General features: G+C 57.5%; 1 protein-coding gene and 1 long non-coding RNA gene across 10 annotated transcripts; one reads left to right on the plus strand and one right to left on the minus strand.

Annotated features, from left to right (window-relative positions):
- Window positions 1–2,610: 2,610 nt before the first annotated feature.
- Sik1 (salt inducible kinase 1) lies at window positions 2,611–15,113 on the minus strand. 3 transcript variants are annotated; one of them, XM_015478826.2, is made up of 14 exons: window positions 14,757–15,113; window positions 12,331–12,501; window positions 11,761–11,877; window positions 9,467–9,530; window positions 9,142–9,303; window positions 8,880–9,004; window positions 8,670–8,793; window positions 7,882–8,105; window positions 7,476–7,625; window positions 6,988–7,110; window positions 6,660–6,876; window positions 5,921–6,205; window positions 5,104–5,335; window positions 2,611–4,796 (listed from the first exon to the last, which is right to left on the minus strand). In XM_015478826.2, exons 2-14 carry the CDS (start codon window positions 12,484–12,486, stop codon window positions 4,445–4,447), a joined length of 2,331 nt encoding a protein of 776 aa, XP_015334312.1. In that variant the 5' UTR covers window positions 12,487–12,501; window positions 14,757–15,113; the 3' UTR covers window positions 2,611–4,444. The 3 variants fall into 3 exon arrangements, with proteins under 3 accessions (XP_015334312.1, XP_048659703.1, XP_048659701.1); XM_048803746.1 differs by lacking the exon at window positions 14,757–15,113 and having other exon boundaries at window positions 12,331–12,503; XM_048803744.1 differs by lacking the exon at window positions 14,757–15,113 and having other exon boundaries at window positions 6,988–7,053.
- A 28-nt stretch (window positions 15,114–15,141) lies between these two features.
- On the plus strand, window positions 15,142–17,990 carry LOC107136520. Of its 7 annotated transcripts, none has more exons than XR_007347833.1 (3): window positions 15,174–15,301; window positions 16,364–16,941; window positions 17,044–17,990. It is a non-coding gene; the product is annotated as an uncharacterized LOC107136520 (long non-coding RNA). The 7 variants fall into 7 exon arrangements; XR_007347831.1 differs by having other exon boundaries at window positions 17,250–17,990; XR_007347832.1 differs by having other exon boundaries at window positions 15,142–15,277; window positions 16,364–17,990.
- Window positions 17,991–23,357: the final 5,367 nt, after the last annotated feature.

Consider the following 23,357-nt stretch of genomic DNA (forward strand, 5'->3'; position numbering starts at 1 on the left):
AGAAAAATACCACGTGACTTGTCAAAGTTGCAATCTGGCTAATTGCATTCCAGGTATAATAAAGGACAGGAAGTGCTTGTGTTGTACCAACCCTCCTTTGTTATGATCCCAGCCAACACCTCAGAGCCCTGGTATCTGATGCTGGGGTTCAAGCCCCACAACAGATGCCTATCCAGCTGAACAGACACTGGTGCACTCTTGCCTTGTGGTATTTGGGGTAGTCACTTTAGTATCTGTGTTGGCCTCTGCCATGACATCCACTGTAGCCTTAGCTACAAGAATGCAAAATGCTCACTTTCTTAATGATTTGGCTCAGAATACTTCAAAAGCCCCACAGAACCAGGTAAATATTGATGGCAAGATAGAAACGAAGTTAAATGTCCTGGAAGCTAGAGTCATAAATACAGCAAATGAACGTGCTGCTCTTGGATTCAAGCAGTGGCTTCATTGTCATGCTGACTACAGATATGTTTGTGCTACAGCAGCAAAGTGTCATGCCCTCAGTGGGCTTGGGAGAACACTAAGAATTACTCCATGGGCATTTGGTGAAAAGTAATGACAGTTCAGTCTCCGTGACCCTCATCATCACATTCAAGATATTCAAGAGAGCAGGAATGATCTTGTGGATCCCATACGTTAAAACACAGTAGGGTACATTTTTGGAATTATGTGTTTGCCACTGATATTCTTTTGTGTTATAACGGTGAGATGCTACATCTATCAAAAGAAGTCCAACCACTCCAAACAATAGCTCATCACTTGCATTTAAAAAATAAAAAAGGGGGAGATGTGGAGAGCAGTGACTTGAACCCTGGTCTCTGATTCCTTTGTGGCTGCCTTTGCACTGGGAGCTGACTGTGCGAAAGCACAGGTCACGATGCCCCAGTTGCTACAGTAATGCCGGCCATAGGAGGCTACATGCAAAGACATACGGCCCTAGAAATCAGAACCTTGGATTCAGACGCCAACTCCCAGGGGTAGAGGATTCCAGGCCTAACAAGATGACCTCTATGTCTTGCAAGTTTTTCTGCGTCCTTTAGACTGTCCACTTTGCTAAAGCCTTCTCACAAATAACCTTCTGGTGACAAAACCTGTATAATACACGTGCTGAGCGAGCTCTGTGTCCATCAAGCCTCACCAGGCTTGGCCACCCACGGGCCCTAGCTTTTTCTCTGTGTCTGTTTGTCTTTTCTTAATCCCCCATCATCCCTTGGGCTCCTGAATTGAAGCCATGCTGGTCGTGGCACAGGACAAGGCTCTTGAGAGTGCAGACTGCTGTGGGCCCCTTGGCTGCTCCAGCCTGGGTCCCTGTGCACAGTGGGGCACAAGTGAGAACCCAGGGGCTTGGGCCTGGGTTTTCTAGCTCTCCTGGAGGGTGTGGTTGGCTTGGCCTTCCTGTCCCCACGGGGCCTCGTGACGGTTAAGGCAGTAGTAGCCACAGCCAGGGAGTGGAAACATGCTCACTCGCCCCTAAGGGTGTCCCACAAACCACCAAGACTCCCCAGGACACAGGGAGGCTCCCACCTCTCACACCAGTCCTGCTGCCAAAGGCCCACTGCAGGGCCACTGAGGGCTGGGATGGCCTTGGAAGTAGCACTCCTTGTGCAAAAGCCCCAGGGCCCTGGCCACATGCTGAGGCGCTCTGGCCCTCCTGGCAGGTTCCATCCCCAACAGTGGCCGGCCTTCGCCTTCCCTCCTCCTGGCGCTTTGTGGACACTATTGTCCATGCACTGGGCATCTCCCCTTGAAGATCCCTTTTATTTTTGGTATACAGCTTGAACCCAGGGGTGTTTAGCCACTAAGCCATATCCCTAGCCTTTTAAATTTTTTTTTTTTTTTTAAATTTTGAGACCAGGCTCATTAAGTCCTTAGGGACTCCCTAAGTTGTTGAGGCTGGCTTTGAACTTGCAATCCTCCTGCCTCCGCCTTGTGAGCCATGGGGACCACGGTGTGCCATAACACCCAGACACCTCTGTGAATGTGATCAAGTCCTAACGGAGCTGCTTCCACCTTTTGACTCTGTGTACTGCAGCCAGCAACCTGCTTAGGAAGCTCTCTGAGACCCTGCTCTCCATTCTTTGGGTGTAGACCAAAAGAGGAGCTGACGGGTTACTGGGGAGCCCTGTCATGCTGTGAGTTGCTGTGTGGTGTCCCCGGGGCCTTCCCACCAGCCAGCACAGGGCTGTGATGATGGCCCTACTGTGTGTGAAGCTGAAATTCTTCTGCAAGGAACCGAGCCTCTGTGAGTGTCCGTGCCACCTCTGCCCTGTTGCTGGGAGGAGCCAAGGCTCTGAGACTAGGCTGCGGTTTCTCTGCTTCTTCCCAGTCCTGACCTATGAATGCCTCCAAGAACGTCCTGGGGAGGGAAGGCCCACTGAGGAGACCTGCTGAGACCTCAGTGACCTGGGGGCCGGCGGCTGGCAAGGCTGGAGGAGCCCTCATCGCTGGGCCACCCGCCACTGCTCCTGGGGGGCTTTGGTCTGCCTGGCAAGACTGGGGCCGCACTGGCGTCACGGCCTCTCTGGTTCCAACGTCAGTGAGCTGGAGGCTGAGGCCACGGCCTCTTGATGAGGTGCCTGGAAAAGCTCCCAGAGACGAGCAGGAGAGGAGTCAAGGGTCCCCCAAATATTTTATTTAAATATTAAATTTAAAAAAAAATATGTCAACTAATCATTTGGCATACATTTATCATGTTAACAAAAGAAATAAAACAATTCAGTCATGGTAAAAAAACACAACAATTATATACATCTCCATCAGATCACGTAGTGTCTTAAACAGGCTGCCGCACTACAGTCTGGGACAGCGCTGTCTGGAAACTGGGAAACAGCCGCACGCCCAGGACAGCGAGAAGTGAAGACGCGACTTCATCGACCTCCAGAGGGTCTACAGCGTAAGAAAAACCAAAATCCCTATGAAAGTAAAGTGCTTGTCCTTGCTTCAGAGAACAGAGCGGCAGGAGGCCTTGGATGGGTGGCGTGCCGCGGGAGGCACAGGCCGGGGTACAGCCCCGCTATGACATGGAGGCCAGGCTGGGCCAGGTGCAGGCAGGCGAGACCTGGTGCTTTCTCAGCAGCCTGGCACCAGGTCTGCGCCCCAAGGACAGTCCTCCACAGTCACTGAAAAAGCCACAGCCAGTGGTGGCAGCAGCAGACACAGGCAGGGAGACAGGCCCGGCGGCTGGAGGGCAGGGCCACAGGCCACGCCGCGCACTGGGCGCACCAGCCTCCGTGACCCTCAAGTAGCTCAGTCAATCTTTGGCTCTTGAAAACCCCCACTTTCCCCTTCAGGATGACCGCCGACCTCCGTAACACTGCGGGCCCTGCGCCCAGCAAGGCACCTGGTCAGGGAGGGGAACTCACAGAGCAGGGAGCCGTTTCCTGTCCCAGGGAGCTTCTGGCTGGCTGGGTGGCCATCTGTCAGGCCAGGCCACTCCTCTGCCAGCTCCAGCCGCTGCCCCTTCCTCGACACAACCTGGTGCTGGGGGTGCTTCAACGTGCCCGGGAGAGGTTCAAACAGGAACACGAAAGTGTAGTACAAAATATAGAAAATAATAGTGTCTATTGTCCCTATTTATATACATATACAGTATCTGCTTAAAAAAGAAAGCTTTACAAACACTGACCTAAGCTTCCTATTTCACTCTCTGTGAACAAAAGCCAGATGACCAGCGCTCGGCTGGAGCTGGCGCCAGGGGCAGAGGCAGCAGGCGGCCCTGCGCCCACCTCCCACACCCGACGCGGCCCAGCGTCCCCAGTCAGGTGTTGCTGTTGGACCCTGATAATGAAATGCATAAAAACTCAGTAATTAGCAGCAGAAACGAGATGCGCAGCAGGAAGAAACTGAGGCTTCCTCGCAGTGCCCGGGGCTCTGGGCCAAGTCGCGCCCCCTAGCTCCTCCTCGGAGCTCCCCCAGAGGACCCCGCAGCACTGCCGTGAGCAGCGGACGTGTGACACTCCTCTGAAGGAAGGAGGGCAGTCCCCCAGCTCTGGTTCGGGGAGAGGACCCACCACCTGGCGGTCCTCAGGAGGACTCTTCTACATGGATGCAGAAGCAGCAAGTTCACAGTTTTCGTTACAGCATAAATGTTTCAAGAGGTGAGGACTAGAACTAAAGGCAACAGGACACCACGAGCATGCGCGGGGGCAGGGCCTGCTGTCACCGCCAGGGAGGGCAGCCAGGCCCCACCCTCGCCCCATCCCCCCACGACACTCACTCCTCGATTATTATTTTTCTTCAAGAAGTTTCCAGTCCCTACTCAAAGTTGAGGTCACTCAGTGCAAGAAAAAAACATAATAATAAAACAAAAATATAACCTAAAAAGCCCATACACCTAACGTATTGCTTGTTTTGCTTCTAAAAAGTTCTTGGCTCTGAGTCCAAAATGTCTTCACATCCTCTGAAATTATTGCTTAGAAAAGTCAGTGGGCACAGTGGGGCCACCTCACTGTACCAGGACAAATGTCCCCCGCTGGCCAGAGGTCAGGTCCTCCATCTCACAATCCCCCTGTGGCAGCCCAGCAGGGTCGCAGCCTGGGGCCAGCCGAGAGAGGCATGGTGGCAGGGACCCCATGGGGAGGACGGCTGGGCCAGCGCTGATGTGCAGGTGGGCATCCAGAAGCCGTGCAGCTGACATCACGGGGGACACACCGGCCTGGAAGAGGGGGGCGGGCAGCAGCGGGAGCCCCGACACAAGGGGGCTGTCGCAGGGGGCGAGCACATAGGAGGTGGGGGGCAGCGGGGGTGCCTGCTGGCAGCTGGGCAGGGCAGTCGGGTGATGCTGTAACTGGAGCAGCCTGGGGGACAGAGAACAGGGAGGCGACAGGTCACCCTACCAGCTCTGCTCAGAGGCTCTCAGGTGTCTGCACTGCCCAGGTTGGTCCTGCCCGCCCTGTGCAGCTGCTGGCTAGGTGGCCGAGGCCCGCCGAGCTGTGTAGGACAAGCTCTGAGCCATGTTCTCACCGAGCTTCTGTTCACCTCTCAGAGATGCCCATGACAGGCCAGCTCCAGTCACTGCTGCCCTCCACCCACTCACGAGTAACCAGCCGACCCCTGCCTGCCCCCTTCCCAGGAAGCGCCCAGTGGGCCTGGGGAGCGGCCTACCTCTGCTGCTGCAGCACCTCCTCCAGCAGGCTTCTGCCCTCCCGGCCACTGGTGCCACTGCCCTGCAGACCCGGGCTCTGGGTGGGGGCGTGCAGAGTGCTCAGGCCGCCCCGGGAGGCCCGACTGGAGGAGGACTGGCACACCTGGCGGGCCAGCCCCTTGATCTTGTTCAGCCCCAGGAACCCCTTGGTCCTCGCATTCTTCCTCAGCTGCTGCCGGAAGGCCTTGAGCCCTGGGGAGAAGCAGCACAAAGATGAGGGCTTGCTCCCGGCTCCGCGTCCCAAGCCCTGGGAGGGGGCAGGAGGGACGAGCGCCTGGCTGTTGTGGCGTCCTACAGGGAGGCAGAAGTCCTCGCTCCCCTCCCTGAGGTTGGGGCGGGCTCGACCCCACCTGGGCAGCATCTGCACAGACGCTCCAGGGTGGATGGGCACGAGCAGCACTGTGGACCCACAGGCTCCCGGGCCCACGTGGGCAGAGGGCTGGGATGGCATGGAGGAGCCCAGGCAGCAGGGGGTGCAGGGCTGTGACTGTCAGAGTCCCTCCCTGAGCCTCCTGAAAATCAGTGGCTGCGGCCAGCACACACAATCCCAGCTCACAGAACTAGCCACCAGAGGTCATCTGCCATACCCAGGCTCGAGTCCACCCAGGGAGACCAGGCTGCCCAGCGCTGGAACGGCAGCTCCAGCCTGCCCAAGAGCATGTTGGGTCCCCACACCAGGTGAGAAGGGGGAAGGCCATCTGCCACCAAGGACAGAGGTGTCTACCAGGGACAGGAGTGTTCCCGCCAAGGAGGAAGTGCACATGGAGGGTGCCTCACCTTGAGTCAGTGAGGTGTCTGATGCCCTGCGTCCCTCCTGGAAACTGACCGGGAGCAGCCCTGCTCTGCCCAGGCCACCCTGAGCCTGCAGCATGGGGGTGGCAGACTGTGCCCCCAGGAATGGCGAAGCCAGTCTGACTGGGGAGCAGGTGCCCAGAAGCCCCTGGGTGGCCAGGCTACTGCCAAGCCCGACGGGACTTTCGCCTGCGGAGAAGGTCAGACAGCTGTCGGAGCTGGTTCCTTCTGAGGCCGTGGCCGCGGTGCAGGAAGAGGAGACGACTATACCTGCAGGCAGAGTAGGGTGTTGGTGAGGGCAGGACAGCCTGTCTCTCTAGGCCAAGGCAAAGGGACAGGCCCCTGGCACTTGCCCCTGGTGAGGAACGTCAGCTGGCCTTTCCCAGCTGGACCCTCGCCTGGGCAGGAAAAGGGTGTCCACTGAGGGCTCCAGAACCCCGGAGCCCAGGGACCGCACAGGCAAGCCTGGGGTACAAGTACAGGTGGGCAGGCTATCAAGAGGCTCAGACCCCAAAACAGAGAGGCTCGGGCCAATCACCCAGGGCAGCCCCTCCACCAAATGAGCATGCACACTGACTCCAGTCACCAGGGCCTGGGAGTTAAAGCAGACAAGCAGATCCTGAGGACTATGATCGACGGCGGATACCAGGCAAAAAGGTCTATTCTAAGCAAGGCTGGGGTGGCCTAAGCCCTAACCCATGCACCAGGTCCTCAGGGCACTTACAGGGAGGGGTGATTGGGGAGAAGTGGGTGGAGACCTCAGCCAGTGTGTGCCTCCGGCCTGTGCTGCCAGGCAGGGGCTCCTGAGCCTCCTGCTCCTCCTCCAGACCAGGACCCAGCCTGGCTTCCTCGCTGATGGCCGTGTCCAGAAGGCTGCTGGGGGAGACGGGGCGGTGCTGGAACACTCCATTGCAGTTGACATCCACTGGGAAGAACAAGGGCTGCAGGGAGGGAGACCAGTGACCGACTGGGCTCTGTGAGCACAGGCGGGGGGATCACGGCCTCTAGGAAGGATGCCACCTGCCCTGGGCATGGCTGTGGGCACTACACACCTGCAGGGAGCTCTGGAGGTCACAGTCCATCTCAGCCTGCAGGACACACTGCGCCAAGGCCTGGGGCTGGGGGCACAACAGGGAGGATCGGAAAGGGTCCCCGGGGAGGCTTTCCTGAGGCACCTGGGGTCAACAGAAGAGAAAGACCAAGTTCGCACCGAGACTGGGGCACACAGATGCTAGATGCTAAATGGCTCAGGACACGCCCTCCTCTCCAAGGTCACATGAACGTGCAGGTGACCAGGAGCAAGTGCCAAGAGGCCAGCACCAGGGCCAAGCAGGAAACAAGTGGCTGTGGGGCAGTCCCAGTGGGGCGGCCCGCCCCTCGTCACTTCCGGGCAGCCGTGGCCTGCCGCCTAACTTGGGAGAGCCAGGGGGCGGGGGCTCTGAGTTTCATCCCCATGGTCCAAGCAAGGGATTCACAGTAGAGGACACCATCCAAGGCCAAGGGCCAAGAGCAAGGCTTGGGAAGGAGTCCTCCTGCTCACCTCACAGCTGCTGAGGTCTGAGCTTCTGGGCCGGGGCGGCCTGGCAGGCCCGGGGCGGGCCGACGGCTGTGTGCTCCGGTACTCCTTGAGGCGCTCCAGCAGGAGGTAGTAAATGGCAGCAAAGTGGTTGTAGCTGCTGTTCTGCAGTGACTGGGGCAGAGGACGGTGGGGTCAGGCGTGGCTGGCACTCGGGCCTGGAGCTGCACCTTGGGCCCCTGTGCTGGCTGCTGGGATCCCCTACCAGGCTATTCCCAGGTTATTCCCGGGTGGTGCAGACTATCTCTAAACTAAGCTGCACCCACAGGAACTCCAGTGCTGAGAGCCCGTCTCTACTCTGCTGCTCCCAGGCCGTCTCTACACCCAGGGTAAGTCAGTGGCAGTCAGGGCAGGTAGGCGGTGTGCTCACCTCCACGGTCCTCTGCCGGTCAATGCCAAGGGCCTGCATGATGCCCAGCACCTGCTCGTTGTAGTCACCCAGGTTGGAGGTGTAGCTGTGCACAGAGAAGGTGGGGTCAGCCTGCTGAAGAAGGGAGGGGTCGGCCTGCATCCACCGGTGCTGCCAGATCTGTGCGATGGTGATGCGCTTGGCGGGGTCCACCACCAGCATGCGACGGATCAGCATCTCGCAGTCTGGGGGAGAGGAGGACACACGCTGAATGCTGGGGACCAGGCTGTGCACCCACTCTCACCGTGCACGGTGATAGTCCTAACAAAGGCTGGACCCTGGGCCCACACCTGCCCCCAAGGAGACCGGGGCTCTGGGAAAGGCACACTTTGGTCCTTCAAAACATCCCCAGGAAGAACCAGACCCCATCTTGGTGTGACACACTAGGGCAGCAAAGGGTCAGACATGTGAGAGAAATAGAAGAGCATGTGCACAGGGGCCGTGAGAACTGGGGAGAGGCCAGCATCCCAGCCTGGCCCTGGGGAGACTGCAGACACCAGACTCTTGAGAGACAGCCTGAGGGAGGACCCAGCCTGGACCCAACCTGGCCATAAGTAGGACACTAAGGAGGCACCCCAGGGGTCAGGTTTCTCTTGCGTCCAGCCACCTGAGCCGGATTCAACGACGTGACAGTGGACTCAGTAGAAAGCCCAGCAGCCATGCAGGAGACCCACACCCCTGCTCCTCTCCGCAGCCATCACCCACTCACCCACCTTGAGCTACAGCAGGCCGGCTCTGTGGCTACCCACCTTGAGACATGAAGAAGGGGATGCGGAACCGGCCCTCCAGCACCCGCTGCCTCAGCGTTGGAAGGTTGGGCCCATCAAAAGGGAGAGAGCCACAGACCAGGACATACAGCACGACACCAAGGCTCTGTGAATGACCAACAGCAGAGTCAGTGCCCAGCAGGCTGCCAGACGTGGCCTTGAGCTGCAGGGTCCACGCTCAGAGGCTCTTACCCAGATATCCAGCTGGGGGCCTTCGTACTCCTTCCCCTCAAAGACTTCAGGGGCTGCGTATGGTGGGCTCCCACACCATGTGGACAGAGGCTCTCCCGGGTTGTAGAAATTCCCAAATCCAAAGTCTGCAAGGCAAAGAAACAGACGATGGACGTCAGCCTAGAAATGGCAGGAGCTGCAGTTTCAAAGTGGACTTAGAAAGCTGGACCTCCCTCACAGCCTCCACACCCAGTAGCTGTCCCCTGGACGCAGCCCCCCTCACCCGCCAACTTGATGTCCATGTTGCTGTCCAGCAGCAAGTTCTCCGTTTTGAGGTCGCGGTGGACGATGTGGTGGTTGTGGCAGTACTCCACGGCCGACAGAATCTGCCGGAACTTCTTCCGCGCCTCGTTCTCACTCAGGTGTCCGTTGGAAGTTAAATAGTCTGCAGAACGAGGAAACGCAGCTGTGTCCCGAGATGCGCAGCGTGGCTGCCCTCGGGGATGGGAGGCACAGGGTCCGAGGACGAGTGGACCCAACCACATGGGCAGGTTCTGCCAAGTGAGCACACTTGGCTCCAGTGGGTATTAAAAACAAGTGTGGCTTACCAAACATTTCTCCATTTTTCGCAAATTCGGTAACAATGTAAAGCATATCCTTTGTTTCCATAACCTAAAACAAAACAGAAAAAGACCTAACATTAACCCAAGAAAAGAACACACTACAGGTACAAATAATCCACCTGAACCCGTACATCTTTACTTCTACAGGATGAGCACAGTCAGAAAGGGAAAAGAAGAAGCCCCTGCAGTAAAGAACCCAGGGGGCTTCCTCCCCACAGTGACCGGAGCACCTGTCTGCGAACTGATGCCTTACTGTCTCTGCATCCTCCTATGTCACCTACTAACTCAGGCTGCCCTAAGTACCTCCCAGGACTTTGGGGGCCACTGCACTTGATCTGGACCCCTCACACGTGACAGGTGATTCAAGTCAGCAGCCAGAGCAGACTGAAGGGTGGCTGACACTCAAGTCCTGCTTGCTTCCCGGGCGAGACAGAGGCCCTAAGAACATGGTCCTGCCATCAGGCTGCAGGGAGCCACTCTGGTCCACAGTGGATTGTCAGCATGTGCCGGGGGCAACAGTCAGTATCAATATACACCTTGAAAGTTCATATCCACGGGGAACTTTGTGTTACCTAAGAAAAGGACTTTAAACCTAACTAAGAACAAGGCAAAATTCAAATCTTTTGTATTGAAAGAAAACAAACTCATGCCTGTGTGTGTTTGAACATATTTTAGAGGAAGAGAGTCAATATTCTTATGAGGAAAAAAAAATTGGGGGGGGGGGTTCAAAATACAGTTATTCCTTTAAAAAGACACTTATAGACAACTGCTTGGATCCAGAAATCTAACAAGAAAAGTATTATTAAAATTCTAGCTAAATTGCCCAGCTAGGGTTTTAACTGCCCCACCCATGTGTGGAGTAGACAGCACTGCTCATTCTCTCCCCATAAAAAAAAAAAAAGAGGAGGAGAAGGAAAAAGATTCCAGAATCCCTTGAACTCTTTAAAAACTTGATGGAAAGGATGAAGCAGGTTCCAGGCCCGGGCAGCTGCTCGCACATCAGACGAAGTCAAGACCAAAGGACCGCGCGTCCTCGCTGCCCCCCACCCAGACAGCCATCAGTCACTGTGGCAACAGCAAGCACCTCCAGAAAAGGCCTCTGGCATTGGGCATGGGCAACAGACTTCCTTCACTGAGCCAACTCCACCCAGGGGACAAAGGGGAAGAGCAGGGACACAGGAAGGACTGACGTCGTGAGTCAGCTCTTCACAAAGTCAGAAGCCACAGCAGCTGGGAGGCACACTTTCCAGGCACCAACATCGGTGGCCCTGGAGGAGACTTATCTCCAAGCACAGATTAAACATGACGACCAAATGAGACAGGAGCTCTGAGCACAAGGCCCTGAGCTCTGTGCTTAAAGACACCGGGGAAACTGTCCCTGCATGAGAAGCACAAGCTCCAACAATACAAGTCCAGGAGCCAGGGTGGGGGTGCACTTAGATCACACTCTCCTACCACAGTGCATGCAGCCTGCCAGCCGTGGACACGTCTCCCACAATCACCTGATTCACACAGCTCCACCCGAGTCTCTAAAGGGAATTTACAGTCAACACGAGCAGATGAAGTAGTGACTACCTGCAAAGCCTTCACTTCTCTGCAAAGCAGAAGTGACTTCATCCTAGCAAAAGTGGTCATTATCACCAGGAGGTACAAGAAGGAGACTGCTTTGCTGTCCTAATTATTTACTTGTTTCCCAAAGATATAATTAATGTATTAATTTTAATAATAAGAACAAAAATAAAGTCAAAAAACAAACCAACAGATGGTCACGGGTAAGTCACGTTCCTAACAGGTAGCAAGTGGCAAGTGTCTGTGACCAAAGAATCTCCCTGTGCAAAGAAGGGTTAAACAGGAAGAGGAGTGCTCACTGATGCCCTTGCAAGGGTAAGTTCATGAAAACTGGTAAGAACAGCTCTTTTAAAGTTTAATAATCGTGTGCAAAGGTAGAAGTTTCTAGTTGTACTCAAATTTGTCCTTCTGGACCAAGTCCAGGACCTGTATCAACACTACAGAAGTGGTTCTCAAAGTGAAGCCACTTAAACAACAAACCTCTATGCATTTAAACTGGAGAAAGTTTTGATACTAGATAAAATTTTAATGAAACAAATCTCCAATTATAATCCAAAAGCAAGAAAACGGTTGCAAATACATATGCATATCTTATAAAAATCACAACCAGCTCACTGTCTCCCACACACATCCAGAAAAGGGGCACCTTTCAGAAGCCCCAGGCTTTGGTTGGCAAGGACTACCTGGGCAGGGAAGGCAGGGGACCTCACCTGGTAAAGCTTGATGATGTGGGGGTGGTTCAACAGCTTCATGAGCTGGACCTCACGGTAGATTTTCTCCAAGTTGCTTGAATCTAATCTTGTTTTATCTATTATTTTTATTGCAACCTGCATATTTTAAAAAGGAAAAGGATATTAGAAAAACAAACCACTTATCCACATTTATAAGTTTCATTTTTTGCAAGTTAATTTTGCAAACACTTTATATCTCATAAAAGGTCACAAAAAGCTGGGGAAAATTAACCAAAGGAACCACTGATATTTAAAGAAATCAAAGTTAAATGTCTCAAGTGAATGAGGCCAGCTTAGCTCTGAATCCAGGAACCACGCCTCCCCTGACTGTGTGCGCATGGTTTTTCTTTTTGTTTTGTCTTTAGTTTGGTTATTATTCTCACTGCTATTCTTTAAAATTTGTACAAATTATATATAAACGTATCACAGGACTTTTATTCTTCACCAGACTAGGGCGTTAACAATGACTGACAATCAACCCAGCAGGCGGTGAATCAGCCCGGGGTCTCGGGTCAGGCTCCCTGTCCTCCCCGCGGCGCCCCTGCGCACCTGCGTTTTGGTGACTCGATGCCGCGCCAGCTTCACCACCGCAAAATTGCCTTTGCCCAGCGTCCGCTCCACATCGTAAAAGCCCACGCGGAGGGGTTTCTGCTGGCCCTGGTCGGCGCCCGCCGGGGCCGCACTGAACTCGGACATGATCACCATGGCTCCGGGCCGAACCTGCAGACCAGCGAGGGGCGAGCTCAGCGCGGACGCCGGCCGAGGCTGCGCACGCCCCAGCCCGCCGCCCGCGGTCGGCTCCACTCCAGCTTCCGGACCCTGTTCGGCCACTACCGGCCCGCAGTCGGCTCCACCCGGACCTCTATTCCCCTTGGGACTTGAGGACCCGCTCCCACACCTGTCGCTCCGGGTCACCTCCGGTCTAGTAGTCCCGGATCGCATTAGCTCCGCGGGGCGACAGGACCCGCCTCCGCCGCCCGCGGTTGGCTCCACCTGATCCCCCAGACCCCGTGAGCCCCGCAGGCAGTGCAGAACCGCCAGCCCCCGCCGTCGAACCGGTTCCATCCCGCCTCGAGGACCCCGATCTCTGGGGGTGTGCGGACCCGCTCCCCACCAACACCACCGCCTGCGGACACCGCCGCTGGCGGTCGGGGTTCCTTTGACTCAGAGACTCCGGTGTCCCCCGCGCCGTGCAGAACAGCTCCTCCCCGCCCACCAACGCCCGGTCGGCTCCATCCCGACTCCAGGACCCCGATCCACGCGATCCGCGCAGTGAGTGAGGACCGGCTCCTCGCCGAACCCCGCCNCCGGAATCCGCGGGACGGCGGGCCGGGGAGCTGCGGGGCGGCCACCGGGCGCAGCGCGAACCCCCTCCCCGCCCGGAGAGGCAGCCAGCTGCCCCCACTGGCGGCCGAGCCCGCGCCCCAGAAGCCTGAGCCAGCCGGTCACAGTTAGTTAACTTTTGATCTGAAAAAAATCTCAGTGTTCAGCAAGTTGGAAACTCAAAACATGAGAAAACGGGGTCGGCGTCTTCCGGAGCCCCGCAGCCCATCCAAGGGTCGCACTCGCAGCCGGGGCCCAGCGCCCTCGGGGGCCCGCGGCCCAGGTGAGGTGCTCAGCATACAGGCAGAAGGACACAGCCCCTGCCAGCAGCCCTGGCCCCAGCACAGATCATCAGGGCGGCAGAACCTGACCCCTTGAAAGACTGGGCATTCTGTGGCTCCCTGGCGACGGTTACAGTAGGCCAACTGGCCGGTCCCACCATGCCCCCAGAGACTTCACCGCAGCAGGGACTCTGGGGACCTGGATCTTCTGCGCAGCACCTGGGACCTTGGGGCTCACCCTGAGGGCCACCCAGAGGCTGACTGCTAAAAGTAGGGACCATCAAAGGGGAGATGGCTGGGGAGAGAATGGAAACAGCACGTGCTCGGTGACAAAATATTCGGCTTCTTAGGGAAGACAGAGGACAAGGGCAAATGGTGTTTCTCAGACAGTAGGAAGGCAGCAGTTTGGCGCATAAATCAAAAATAAATCTCCACCTAACTCAAACTTCTGCATCTGCCTGGGACTGTTTTTCCTTGTGTTAGATAAAAACACCACTTCAGAGATGGATGGGGAGCAAGAATTAAGCAAAATTGATTCAGGACTAGAACCTTCTTTAGGGAGGTTTCCTGTGTGGGAGGTGACCAGGGCAGGCTGACCTGGAAGAAGGTCCCTTGAGGAACCCTAGAGAGTGCTGCTGACAAGAGCCCAGCCCACCAGAGATTCCCCAGTCACCCTCACCTCTGCTGGGGCTGTTGTCTGGGGTCAGCATGTTGAAAGGCACTCAAGGACACTAGAGTCCCAGGCTTCCTCAGTCTCTCAGAGTGCTTTCTTTATTTGTCCCAGGTTCATACACCAGAATTTAGAGGAGTATTTTTAGTTCCTTCCAGTTGAACAGTTTGCAATTGCTTTTCCCCACTTCTGGGCGTCCCAGCACCCTCCTCTGTCCCCGGGCGGAGGCTGGGGGTGGGGGCAGAGACCTGACTGCACACAGGGTTCGCCCCTCACCCTGTGACTTACCGCCTTTCTCCTGGAATCTAATGCAACATCCGGCAGCAGCCTTCTCAGCACCCACTCACCGCCCACCAGCCCCAGGTCCAGCCAGAACCTTTCAAAAGGCCTGAGGTGTGTGCAAACATCCGGCTGGTGGTTTGGAAACATTCCTTCAAGAACAACTAAAAACTGCAGGTCAAGGAGTGGGGGTCCCAGAGTAGACCCTGGACCCCGGTGCCACTTGGCCCTAGTTCCTCCTTAGCTTCCACCCCCTAGCCCCCCTGTGCCAACAGCCTTACACTGTCTTTCCTTCCCAGCCCCCAGGGCAGGAGCTTGCTCTGCTCAGAAAGGCGGGAAAGGGGAGGGGAGCACCGGGGAGGGTCATCATCTGTCCCCAGTGGGTCTCTCCTGGCATCCCCTGAATCCCTTTACGTCTTTACCACTGATGGGCCTCTGCTTCCTGTGGCTCTGCTTGTCCTTTGTGTCCTTGGCCCCTGGAGGTTGACTTCCTTCCAGAATCTGTTCTTTCCTTCAGTTTTCTGTCTTCAGTGGAGGAAGCCCTCTGCCTCAAGCTCTGCCAGAGGGCCCCGTTTTTATGTCACTGTGACTCGGGAAGCGGTCATCAGTCTCTTCCATTTGGAACTCCTTACCCCTGCCTGTCTGCACTGCTTCTGGAGTTCATCTGATTGTTTCTGGACCTCGAGACTGGACATCTCATCCACTGGAAGTGGGTCCTTTAACTCCATGGCTCTAGCAACTGAGGTGACAGCCAGGGGCATGCGTAGACTTCTCTGCACAAATCAGTCACGCTGGAGACTGAAGTCCACAGCAGCATTGATCCAAGTGGTGAACGCACCCCTGTCCTGGGCTGTCCTGACCCTGCGTCTGTCCCCTCTATAATGGGGAGGGGGCAGCATCTTCGCACCTTTCCAGGGTGGCCCATGTCACCTGCAGGAGTGAGGTGAGGCACCCCCACCTCTCCCAGGTACCTAAGGCTTTGTCCAGTTTGGGTTTGTGCTTTGTTTTTTGCTTCCAGGTCAGGGCCCTGGTCTCTTTAGCCCATTGAACTTGGGGAGTTTTGACAGAGTCACATGTGTGCTGAGTCAGGGGGTCATTGCCCTGGCCCAGAGAGGCCGCTGGGAGGAAAGCTCCAGACTCTCTGGCCCGCGGACGGCCCAGTTGACCTGGCTTGAGGCAGGAGCTCAGCGTAAGCAGGCTGGCCCAGAGGCCGCTGGGATTTGCCCTAGGCTGTGTCCCTCCCGCCCTCCCCCCTCCTGGGTCTGCTCATAGCTGTCTCATTTGCTCGGACCTGGCTGGGGAGGTGCCCAGGTCAGCAGCCAGGAGCCACTAAGCCCCTCATGAAAGCTGGCCTAGCAAGAAGTCTCTGAGCTCCCAGGAGGGAGCAGAAGTAGGGGGAAGAGAGCAGGGGAGCGTCTTGGGGCTTGGTGATGAGACAGGGTGAGAGGGACCTGGGGGGTCTGGAGGGACAGCCTCTGGTGGGCAGAGCAAAACGGGAACAAACAGGGCTTTCAGCACACCCCAGGGGAGAGCTGGCTATTCACAGGCCCAAGGGCCCTCACCGTCCCACAGTTCTGGGGTCTCTACTGCTCATGAGGAATTCCTGATGTAGCCTGTGGGTCTGTCTGATACTCTAGAATGCCAAACCTGGGGGCCCAAGAGGCCCCAGGGACACACAGTGTCCCTGACTGTGTTCTAAAGTCCTGAGGACACTGCAGGTGAACGTCGGATAGGCCAACATCAGTGAGGGGCAGCAAGGGCCAGGAGTGAGGACACTGGTAGTAACTGGGAATTCACTTAAGAAAAGCAATACCAAACCAGCTGGGGGTGGCTGCTGGCCCTGAGGGGCATCTATAGGTGGAAACCCCATCCCTCCAGGTGAAAGGAAACCTCATCTATAAATGCCCATTTCCCACCATTTTATTAGAGGTGCCAAGCAACTGGGGGTGTCTTAGTCTGTTTTCTGTTGCTATAACAAAGTACCTGAAACCAGGTGATTTATGAAGAAAACTGGGGTTTCTTGGCTCAGGTTCTGAGGCTGGGAAGTCCAGAGCATAGCACCTGCCTCTGCTGGGCACGTGGTGGGGACTTCTTGCTGCATCAGGACATGGTGGTGTGTGTCACATGGGAGACAGCAGCAGTGCCAGCTTGGGTCTCTTCCTCTTCTCATAGAGCCACTGATCACCTTCTGCAGGCCCATGTACTATGAGCATAGGAACGTGGCTGGATGCATTGAAACCCCGAGTGGAACACAGTCCGCTCCTTCCACCTTGCAGAGCGCGGCCCCGGGCTCTGGTCCCAAGATAGGAGAACAGTCCTGGAGCCCAGTGTGGGCTGTGAAGTGCTGGCCACATCCTTCCTCCTGTCCTGCAAGGGCTGCACAGAGCACGGCTAGTCCTCTGGGAGTGCCAAGTGGCGTCTGCAGATGCCCCCAGCACCGAGCACGGGAGACTGTCCTTCCCCATGACCTCCCAGCACTGGAGCGTGTCTGTGCTGTAAGAACTAAGGCACAGCAGACATGAACCGGAGTGAGCACGGTCCAGACTGCGTGTGGTGACAGACACATGCTGCTGGTGTCACGATGGGAAGGGACAAGTCACGAGAGAGGTGAGATGAATGACCCAAGCCTGAGTTCTGGGAGGGCCTTGCACCTGAGAGTCCCCGAAGGCTCTGGTGAAAGGGGCGAGCAGTCAGATGTCTCCTCTCCAGGGCCCCCAGTCCTGGGCAAGGAGATGGCAGAGACCGAAGACAACCAGAAAGCCACTTCAGAGGACAGTGACGCAGGAGGGCAGCAAACCAGGGCTGTGGGGCAGCAGGCTTGGCAGGGAGAGTGGCCTTGGGTGGGCACTGCCCCGGGGCAGAGGTGTGGACACGGGACGTGCCATTTACCTCTTCTTTCTCTGGTCTCTGAGCAGAGGTTCTTGGTGACGGGGGAAGAACTGGAGAGAGGAGAGTGGGATGAGCCCTGAGACTGGAAGACAGAGACAGTGGCCGCATTCAGTAGCATCAAAGGTCCATTTGCAATCTGTTGCCCAGATATTTGTGTGATTTTCTCCAGAGGAGCTTGGAGGGCAGATGTTTCACTGCTGTGCTCCCCCAGGGCTGGAGCATTGTGGCAAGGGCGATGGGACAGAGGAGCCAAGGCACAGAGATTGAAGACAAGGGAGGAGCCCAGTCCCACGGCCAAAGCTATGATTCCTCACAGCTGAGCGGCCAGGTGGACCGTGGGGGTTGGGCTCCCCTCCTCAGGAGCAGGCCAAGGAGGGACAGCAGTGACCAAAAGGTTGGGACTCTGCCTGCTTCCACGGCTTCTGCATGGATCCCAGTCAATTTCAACTGCCTTGGCGTGAACCAGATGAAGTGTCCCCTTGCAGACTGGGCTTTTCCTATAAGAAAAAGTTTTCGTCTAGGTCTAAAAACCACTGTAGTGCCCCTTAGCCTCAGGAATGAGTTTCAAGATCCTCTGTGGAGGCCCGACTGAGGAAAGCACCAAACCTACAAACACAACGCTTTTCCTGTGCATAATACCTGTGATAAAGTGCACTTCATAAATTAAGCTTAGTAAGAAAAAGACATCGATAACTAATATTAAAAAAGAATAATTACAACAAAATATTTCAATAAAGCTAATGAATGTGGTCCCCCCAATCTCAAAATGCTGATTATACTGTCTCAACCTTCTTATGATGGTGCTGTGGGTGGGATGAGATGATTGAGTGCGTGACGTAGGCAGAGTGACACAGCATGCTAGGTGAGGGTCACTCGATCACAAGCACTATGAGTCTGTGATGGCCTGATTACCTAGACTGCTGCGTGGGCAGGTAGTGCATACAGCATGGATACACTGGACAAAGGGATGGATGGCTGTATCTTGGGCAGGACGGAGTAGGATGGGTGAAGATTCCATCACACTACGCAGATGTCATGCAATCACTTACTTCTGGAATGTTCCATTTAATATTGTCAGAGATTGATCACAAGTAACTGAAACCATAGAAAACAAAACGGGATGAGAGAATGATTAATAGAAAATATTCAGCAGAAAGTTTAGAAAATAGAGACACACAAACACGAAAACAGAAAGCAAACTAGTAAGGCTCCTGACAGTGTGGTGTGCCCATCTAGTCTCTTTACAAAAGCAGCACCATGTCGTTGGGATCTTGCTAGAATTCCCATGGAAATGGGTGAGCAGGTCCCCATGGTGTGTTGGGGACCCCTTGGTCTTTTCACCCTGGGGATCAGGGTCTTTTTGTAGGGTCTGTCATAGCAGAGGCCTGTGGCTTGGGGGGACAGGATGACCCAGTTCCAGCCCTCAGTGTCCTCTCCTGCCCAGGCTGACAGTTGACCACTCTGACCACTTTTCTCCCCATTTCCAAGCAGATCTGTTCTGAGACAGTGTGACTGCCTCAGAGACAGCAGGTGAGGCCTGGACTCGGACCCAGCACCCTCAGGGTGGCCCAGGCCCAGGGAGGAGGGTGGTGCCAGAGACCGGGGCAGAGCCAGCGACGGGGATCTGGAGACAGAGGCCCTTAGAGCCTCTTGGGTCCTGGGATGAGGCCAGCATGGCAGGACTGCCCCTCAGAGGTGGGGGCTGTCCCTGGGTAGCGAGGCATCCTGCCTGGCAGCTCAGCAGCAGGCCTTTCTCCTCACGGCCAGCAGGGGGGCTTCCACCTCTCCAACCTGGTTCTTTAAAAAACCCATGGGCTTGTGTCATAAGGAGGGGAGAGACCAACCGGACCACCCTGTGAAACTGACCCCAAGACCCTCCACAGGTATGGCGGGGCAGCCCCTGAGCCAGCACAGGCAGGGGACGTGGGTGATGTCGAGCAGAGACAGGAAAACCCTGCCAGGCTGGCACTGCCTCTGTGGCCCCTGCGAAAAGCAAACACTGTGGGGAGTGGGGGGTGCACTGCACCTGGAGCACGCGGCGCATCCCCAACTGCTTAGGTCAAGGTGAGAGTGGAACTGGACTGAGCCTCTCAGGACCAGCAGGACCAGAAGGAAGTTCCAGCACCCCTTCCTCAGGGCTAGGATTCCTGGTCACCTTGAGACCCGGAAGCTTCCAGACCTTCTCACAAGTCAACCACAGACTGGAAATCAGCAAGCAAGGTCCACAACCTGGGCAGCAGGATTGCGGCCACAGCAGTCTCAGCGCCCCATCCCACCTGGGCTGCCGTTTCTCAGGACCAGCACGGGGTCAGGGCTGCGGAGATGGAGCCCCTGCAGACTTCCCTTGGAATCAGAGAGCAGGGAGGACACGCCCCGGAGAGACACAGGTGATGGGACCCTTCATAGGACCCAGAGGACGGCCAGGCCCTGAAAGACAGAGGAGGCCCTGGGTGCGGGGCTTCCCCCTTCATTCTCCACAGAGGGACCCCAGTGTCCTCGGGAGACCCCCGGACTCCAGCCAGGGCTGCGTAAGGTGGACCCGGGCTCGGCCCTGCAGACGCAGCCCGCTCTCAGTTCCCGAAGCTGGGAGCCAAGCTCACGGGGATGCAGGGCCCAGCGCCCCAGGAAGGCTCAGGGGAAGGGTCTCTCCTCTACTCGGGCTCCTGGCGCTCCTTGGCGTTTCCCGAGTTGCAGAGCCACTCTGCTCCCACTGGCTTCTGTCTGCCCAGGACATGGACTCCGCTGAGCCCGTGGCTTCACGGGCCTTTCACCAGGACAGCAGTACTGGAGTTGGGTCCGCCCTGTCCAGTCAACCTCAGCTTCATTTAACAACTTCCTCTTCAAAGACCCTATTTCCAAATGATGTCACTTTCCGACTTTCCCAGGGATGTGAGCTTCAGGGAGACGCCACTCAGCCCGACCAGCACCCAGCAGGGCGGGCCCGCAGAGGTCAAGGCCCAGGACAGGCGATCTTAGAACATGGAGGCTTCAGGGCTGAGAGACCCCTGGAGGGGCTGGAGCTCAGGGTTGTCCAGGGCTGTGTGACAGGCACTCCCCAGGAAGGGACGCCAGGCTCAATTTCCAGGGGAAGGGGCAGCAGAGCAGGCCAGAGGCCGGGACCTCAGGATACAATGGGGGGGTGGGGGGAAGAGGGGTGTGGGAACTGAACGGTCTCCTGTTCCCCATCTGCCCTGCTCCAGGGTCCCCTCCTCCAGCCTCCTGTGCGCCAAGAGAATGCCCAATGCCTGCCTGTGACTTACGCAGTGAGTATGTCCCCGAGGTAGGGGTCTCAGACCAGGCTGCCACACGCGCCTCCTTCCCCCAGAACTTCCCACCCCACGCCTCCTCCCTGGGACTCCCATGGGGCCTGTCCCCCGAGAATTGGGCTGAGACCTTGTCCTCCTGGACCTTACCCCATCTGCACTGACCCCCCCAGACCTGGTGGTCCCTGTGAGTCCTTTCTGGACCAGATGTTCTCCTACCCCCACCCCCAAAATCAGACAAGAAAGGGGGGGCAGACGCACCAGGGGCACTCTGGTCCAGGAAAACATGTCCCCTGAGGCTGGCCCCCACCTGTGGGGCCCTCACGGGTGCAGGACAGGGCTCTGTGGGGCTCACGTGGGAGGTGCCTGCTCTCGGGGTCCCCTGAGGGCTGGGCTGTGGTCCTGGCCTACTCAGCTTGGTCATCCATCAGCGCGCTGACCTGTGGGTGGAGGGCAGAAGGGTGGGTAGGAAGAGGAGACTTCCCCGCTCCTGGGGTGAGCGGCTCTGGGGAGAGCCCGTGGGGGGTGGGCAGTGCCCTGGGCCCTGGGGAAGCAGAGCTGCTGGCCTCCTGGCAGCCGGGCAGCAGAGAGAGGGAGGAAGAGGAGCAGGCTGGGCACTCAACTCTCCATCAGGGCATGTCCCGTAGCCCACTTCCTCTGACACGGCCTTGCGTTTCCGCCCCTCCCGGTGTCCACTTGGGCTAAGGATCCATGAATGGGTACTCCACTGTGAGGTCACAGCCCTCCTGACCCAATGCCCTCTGAAGTCCACCCAAACCTCTGCACTGAGGACTAGCCCTCGACACATAGACTTCAGGCGGACATTTAAGATCTAAACCGTAGAGCAGTGGCGTTCGTCGAGACGGAGAGCAGCATGGTGGGTGTCGGGCTGGACGGGGGGGAGGTGGGAGTTAGTGGTCAGTGGGTAGAGTCTGGGAAGATGCACTGTCCTGGAGGAGGGTGGCCGTGGTGGTGGCACTCTGATGTGGGTGTGCTTAGTGCCCCTGGACGGTGTGCCCTCGGCCTTTGCAGTGGTCAGTCTCTGCTGGGTGCTTTGCTCTTTTAGAGTGGCTAACCAGGCCCAAGGTCCAACCAGAAACAAGTGCCAGTGTCCCCCTGGCAGGCCTCGGCCCCAACTCAGAGACCAGAGATGGCCCAGGCCCTGAGGCCAGCCCAGTGAAGGAGGCTCGTCGGCCATGCGGGCCCAGGGTGGCGGGCCTCAGGCCCTGCCTCAGCACCTGAGCCCACCCCCACTCCGCCCCGAGGTGGCCAGAGGACACCTCAGCTCTCCCATGCGCAGCACCCTCTCCTCCACCCCAAGCGAGGTCTCCCGGCTCCTCACATGCCAGGGAGTGGAGGCACTGCCCTCGGCCACCCCTGCCCCTGTGGGGCCCTGATGGAGGCCTGGGCACAGCGGGCAGCAGCTGGAGAGGCTGGATGAGGAGGCAGGCGCCCTGGACCAGGCTGGGGCTGCCCCTCCAGGCCTGGGCCCGCACACCCCGCGCAGGAGGGCCCAGGAGCCCAGGGCACGGCAGACCTCCCTCACCTGCTCCTGTTCCCAATCACACCTGAAACCAGGGTCACGCTCCTGTGCTGACGCACGCCGTCCAGGTAGGCCCCGAACTGCCTGCCACACCCCTCTCCCAGACCGGTGCCTGCACCCTCACTGAGTGGACAGCAGAGTGGGTCCGCAGTCGGGGGTCCCACCCTGTGGTGGACGCTGGTCGAGACTCTGTGGTCAAGGCTGCTTTGAGGCCTCTCTGGGGACGGAACCCCCAGGAGCTGATGCACCCTGACTCTTGGGGTGACTGTCACTGGAGCACCCTGTCAGGGCTCTCAGCTGCATGCCACAGGTGTAGGCTGGGGGACCTGCCTGGACAGTGTTCCTCCCTCCACAAGGGGTGGGGTCGTGGGTCGTAGGGGCTGCTGGACCCGGCCTGGAGGGGTAGGTGTCCCTGCGCCATGCCTGGGCAGCCAGGCTCTGGCCCTCAGAGGCCCTTGGTGGCTGCATCAGATCCAGAGAATCAAGAGCCCTTTGGGGGTCCCCCACGTGTGGGGCATGTGACCGTTGGGCTGGTGGCAGTGAGCAGGAGCCGGAGGGCCACAGTGGGGTCGTGTCACTGTGACTTGATAGATGGCAGCTATTGAAAGCCCAGTTGGCCCCATAGCACCCATCAAGGCCACAGAGCAGATGTCCAGGGCCACGTCCCCAGGCCCCCGAGGGGGAAAGCTGGGCTTCCAGGGGTCCCTGCGGCAGTGCAGACAGGACAGTCCAGAGCCGACGCTGGCGCTGGAGGACCTGGGGCAGAACCTGAACTTCTCTGGGTGTGTCCTGCAGCCCAAGGGCATTATCCATTGCCACAGGGAAGGTGGTCCCTGGGCAGGCAAAGCTGGCCTGCCCAGGTGCCAGCCCTTCCTTCCAGATAGAGCCCAGGGAGCTCCGCCAGGCACCCCAGGCTGCAGAACTGCAGGCTGCCCAGGGAGGTGGGGGAGTCAGGCAGGGTGGAGAATGAACCCCAGAACCTGGCCTCAGTCTTGAAGGCTGGTGCACCGTGAGCTGGAGGGAGGCAGGGAGGTCTGCAGAGCCAGCCATGCAGATCTGGAGGTGATGTCAGAGACAGCCAGTGACACTCGTGTCCCTGGACAGTGGAACAGGGGACTGCATCTCCAGGGAGGGAGGCTCCTGACGTGTCATTCCCCAGGCCTGAGCTGGGGGAGGCCGGCAAGTCCCGGGTCCTGTCTTGACTTTGTCCTTGACACTGGTGTCTGGGGAAGCCGCTCGGCCTCCCTGGGCCTGGGTGTTCTGTGTAACTGTCCTTCCTGACCAGAGCACTCACAGGTCCCGGGGAGAAAGAGAGGACGGGGGGGGGG

The sequence above is a fragment of the Marmota marmota genome, unplaced genomic scaffold (assembly GCF_001458135.2).
Source record: "Marmota marmota marmota unplaced genomic scaffold, marMar, whole genome shotgun sequence".
NCBI classification, from domain to species: domain Eukaryota; kingdom Metazoa; phylum Chordata; class Mammalia; order Rodentia; family Sciuridae; genus Marmota; species Marmota marmota.

Excerpts from the sequence above, each read along its gene's own strand:
- Sik1 (XM_015478826.2), bottom strand. The coding sequence starts at position 12,486 with ATGGTGATCATGTCCGAGTTCAGTGCGGCCCCGGCGGGCGCCGACCAG. Across the intron at positions 8,106-8,669 it reads CCCCTTCTTCATGTCTCAAG|ACTGCGAGATGCTGATCCGT; the intron begins GTGGGTAGCCAC and ends CCTCTCCCCCAG. Across the intron at positions 6,206-6,659 it reads CTCCCCAATCACCCCTCCCT|GTATAGTCGTCTCCTCTTCC; the intron begins GTAAGTGCCCTG and ends CTCTGCCTGCAG.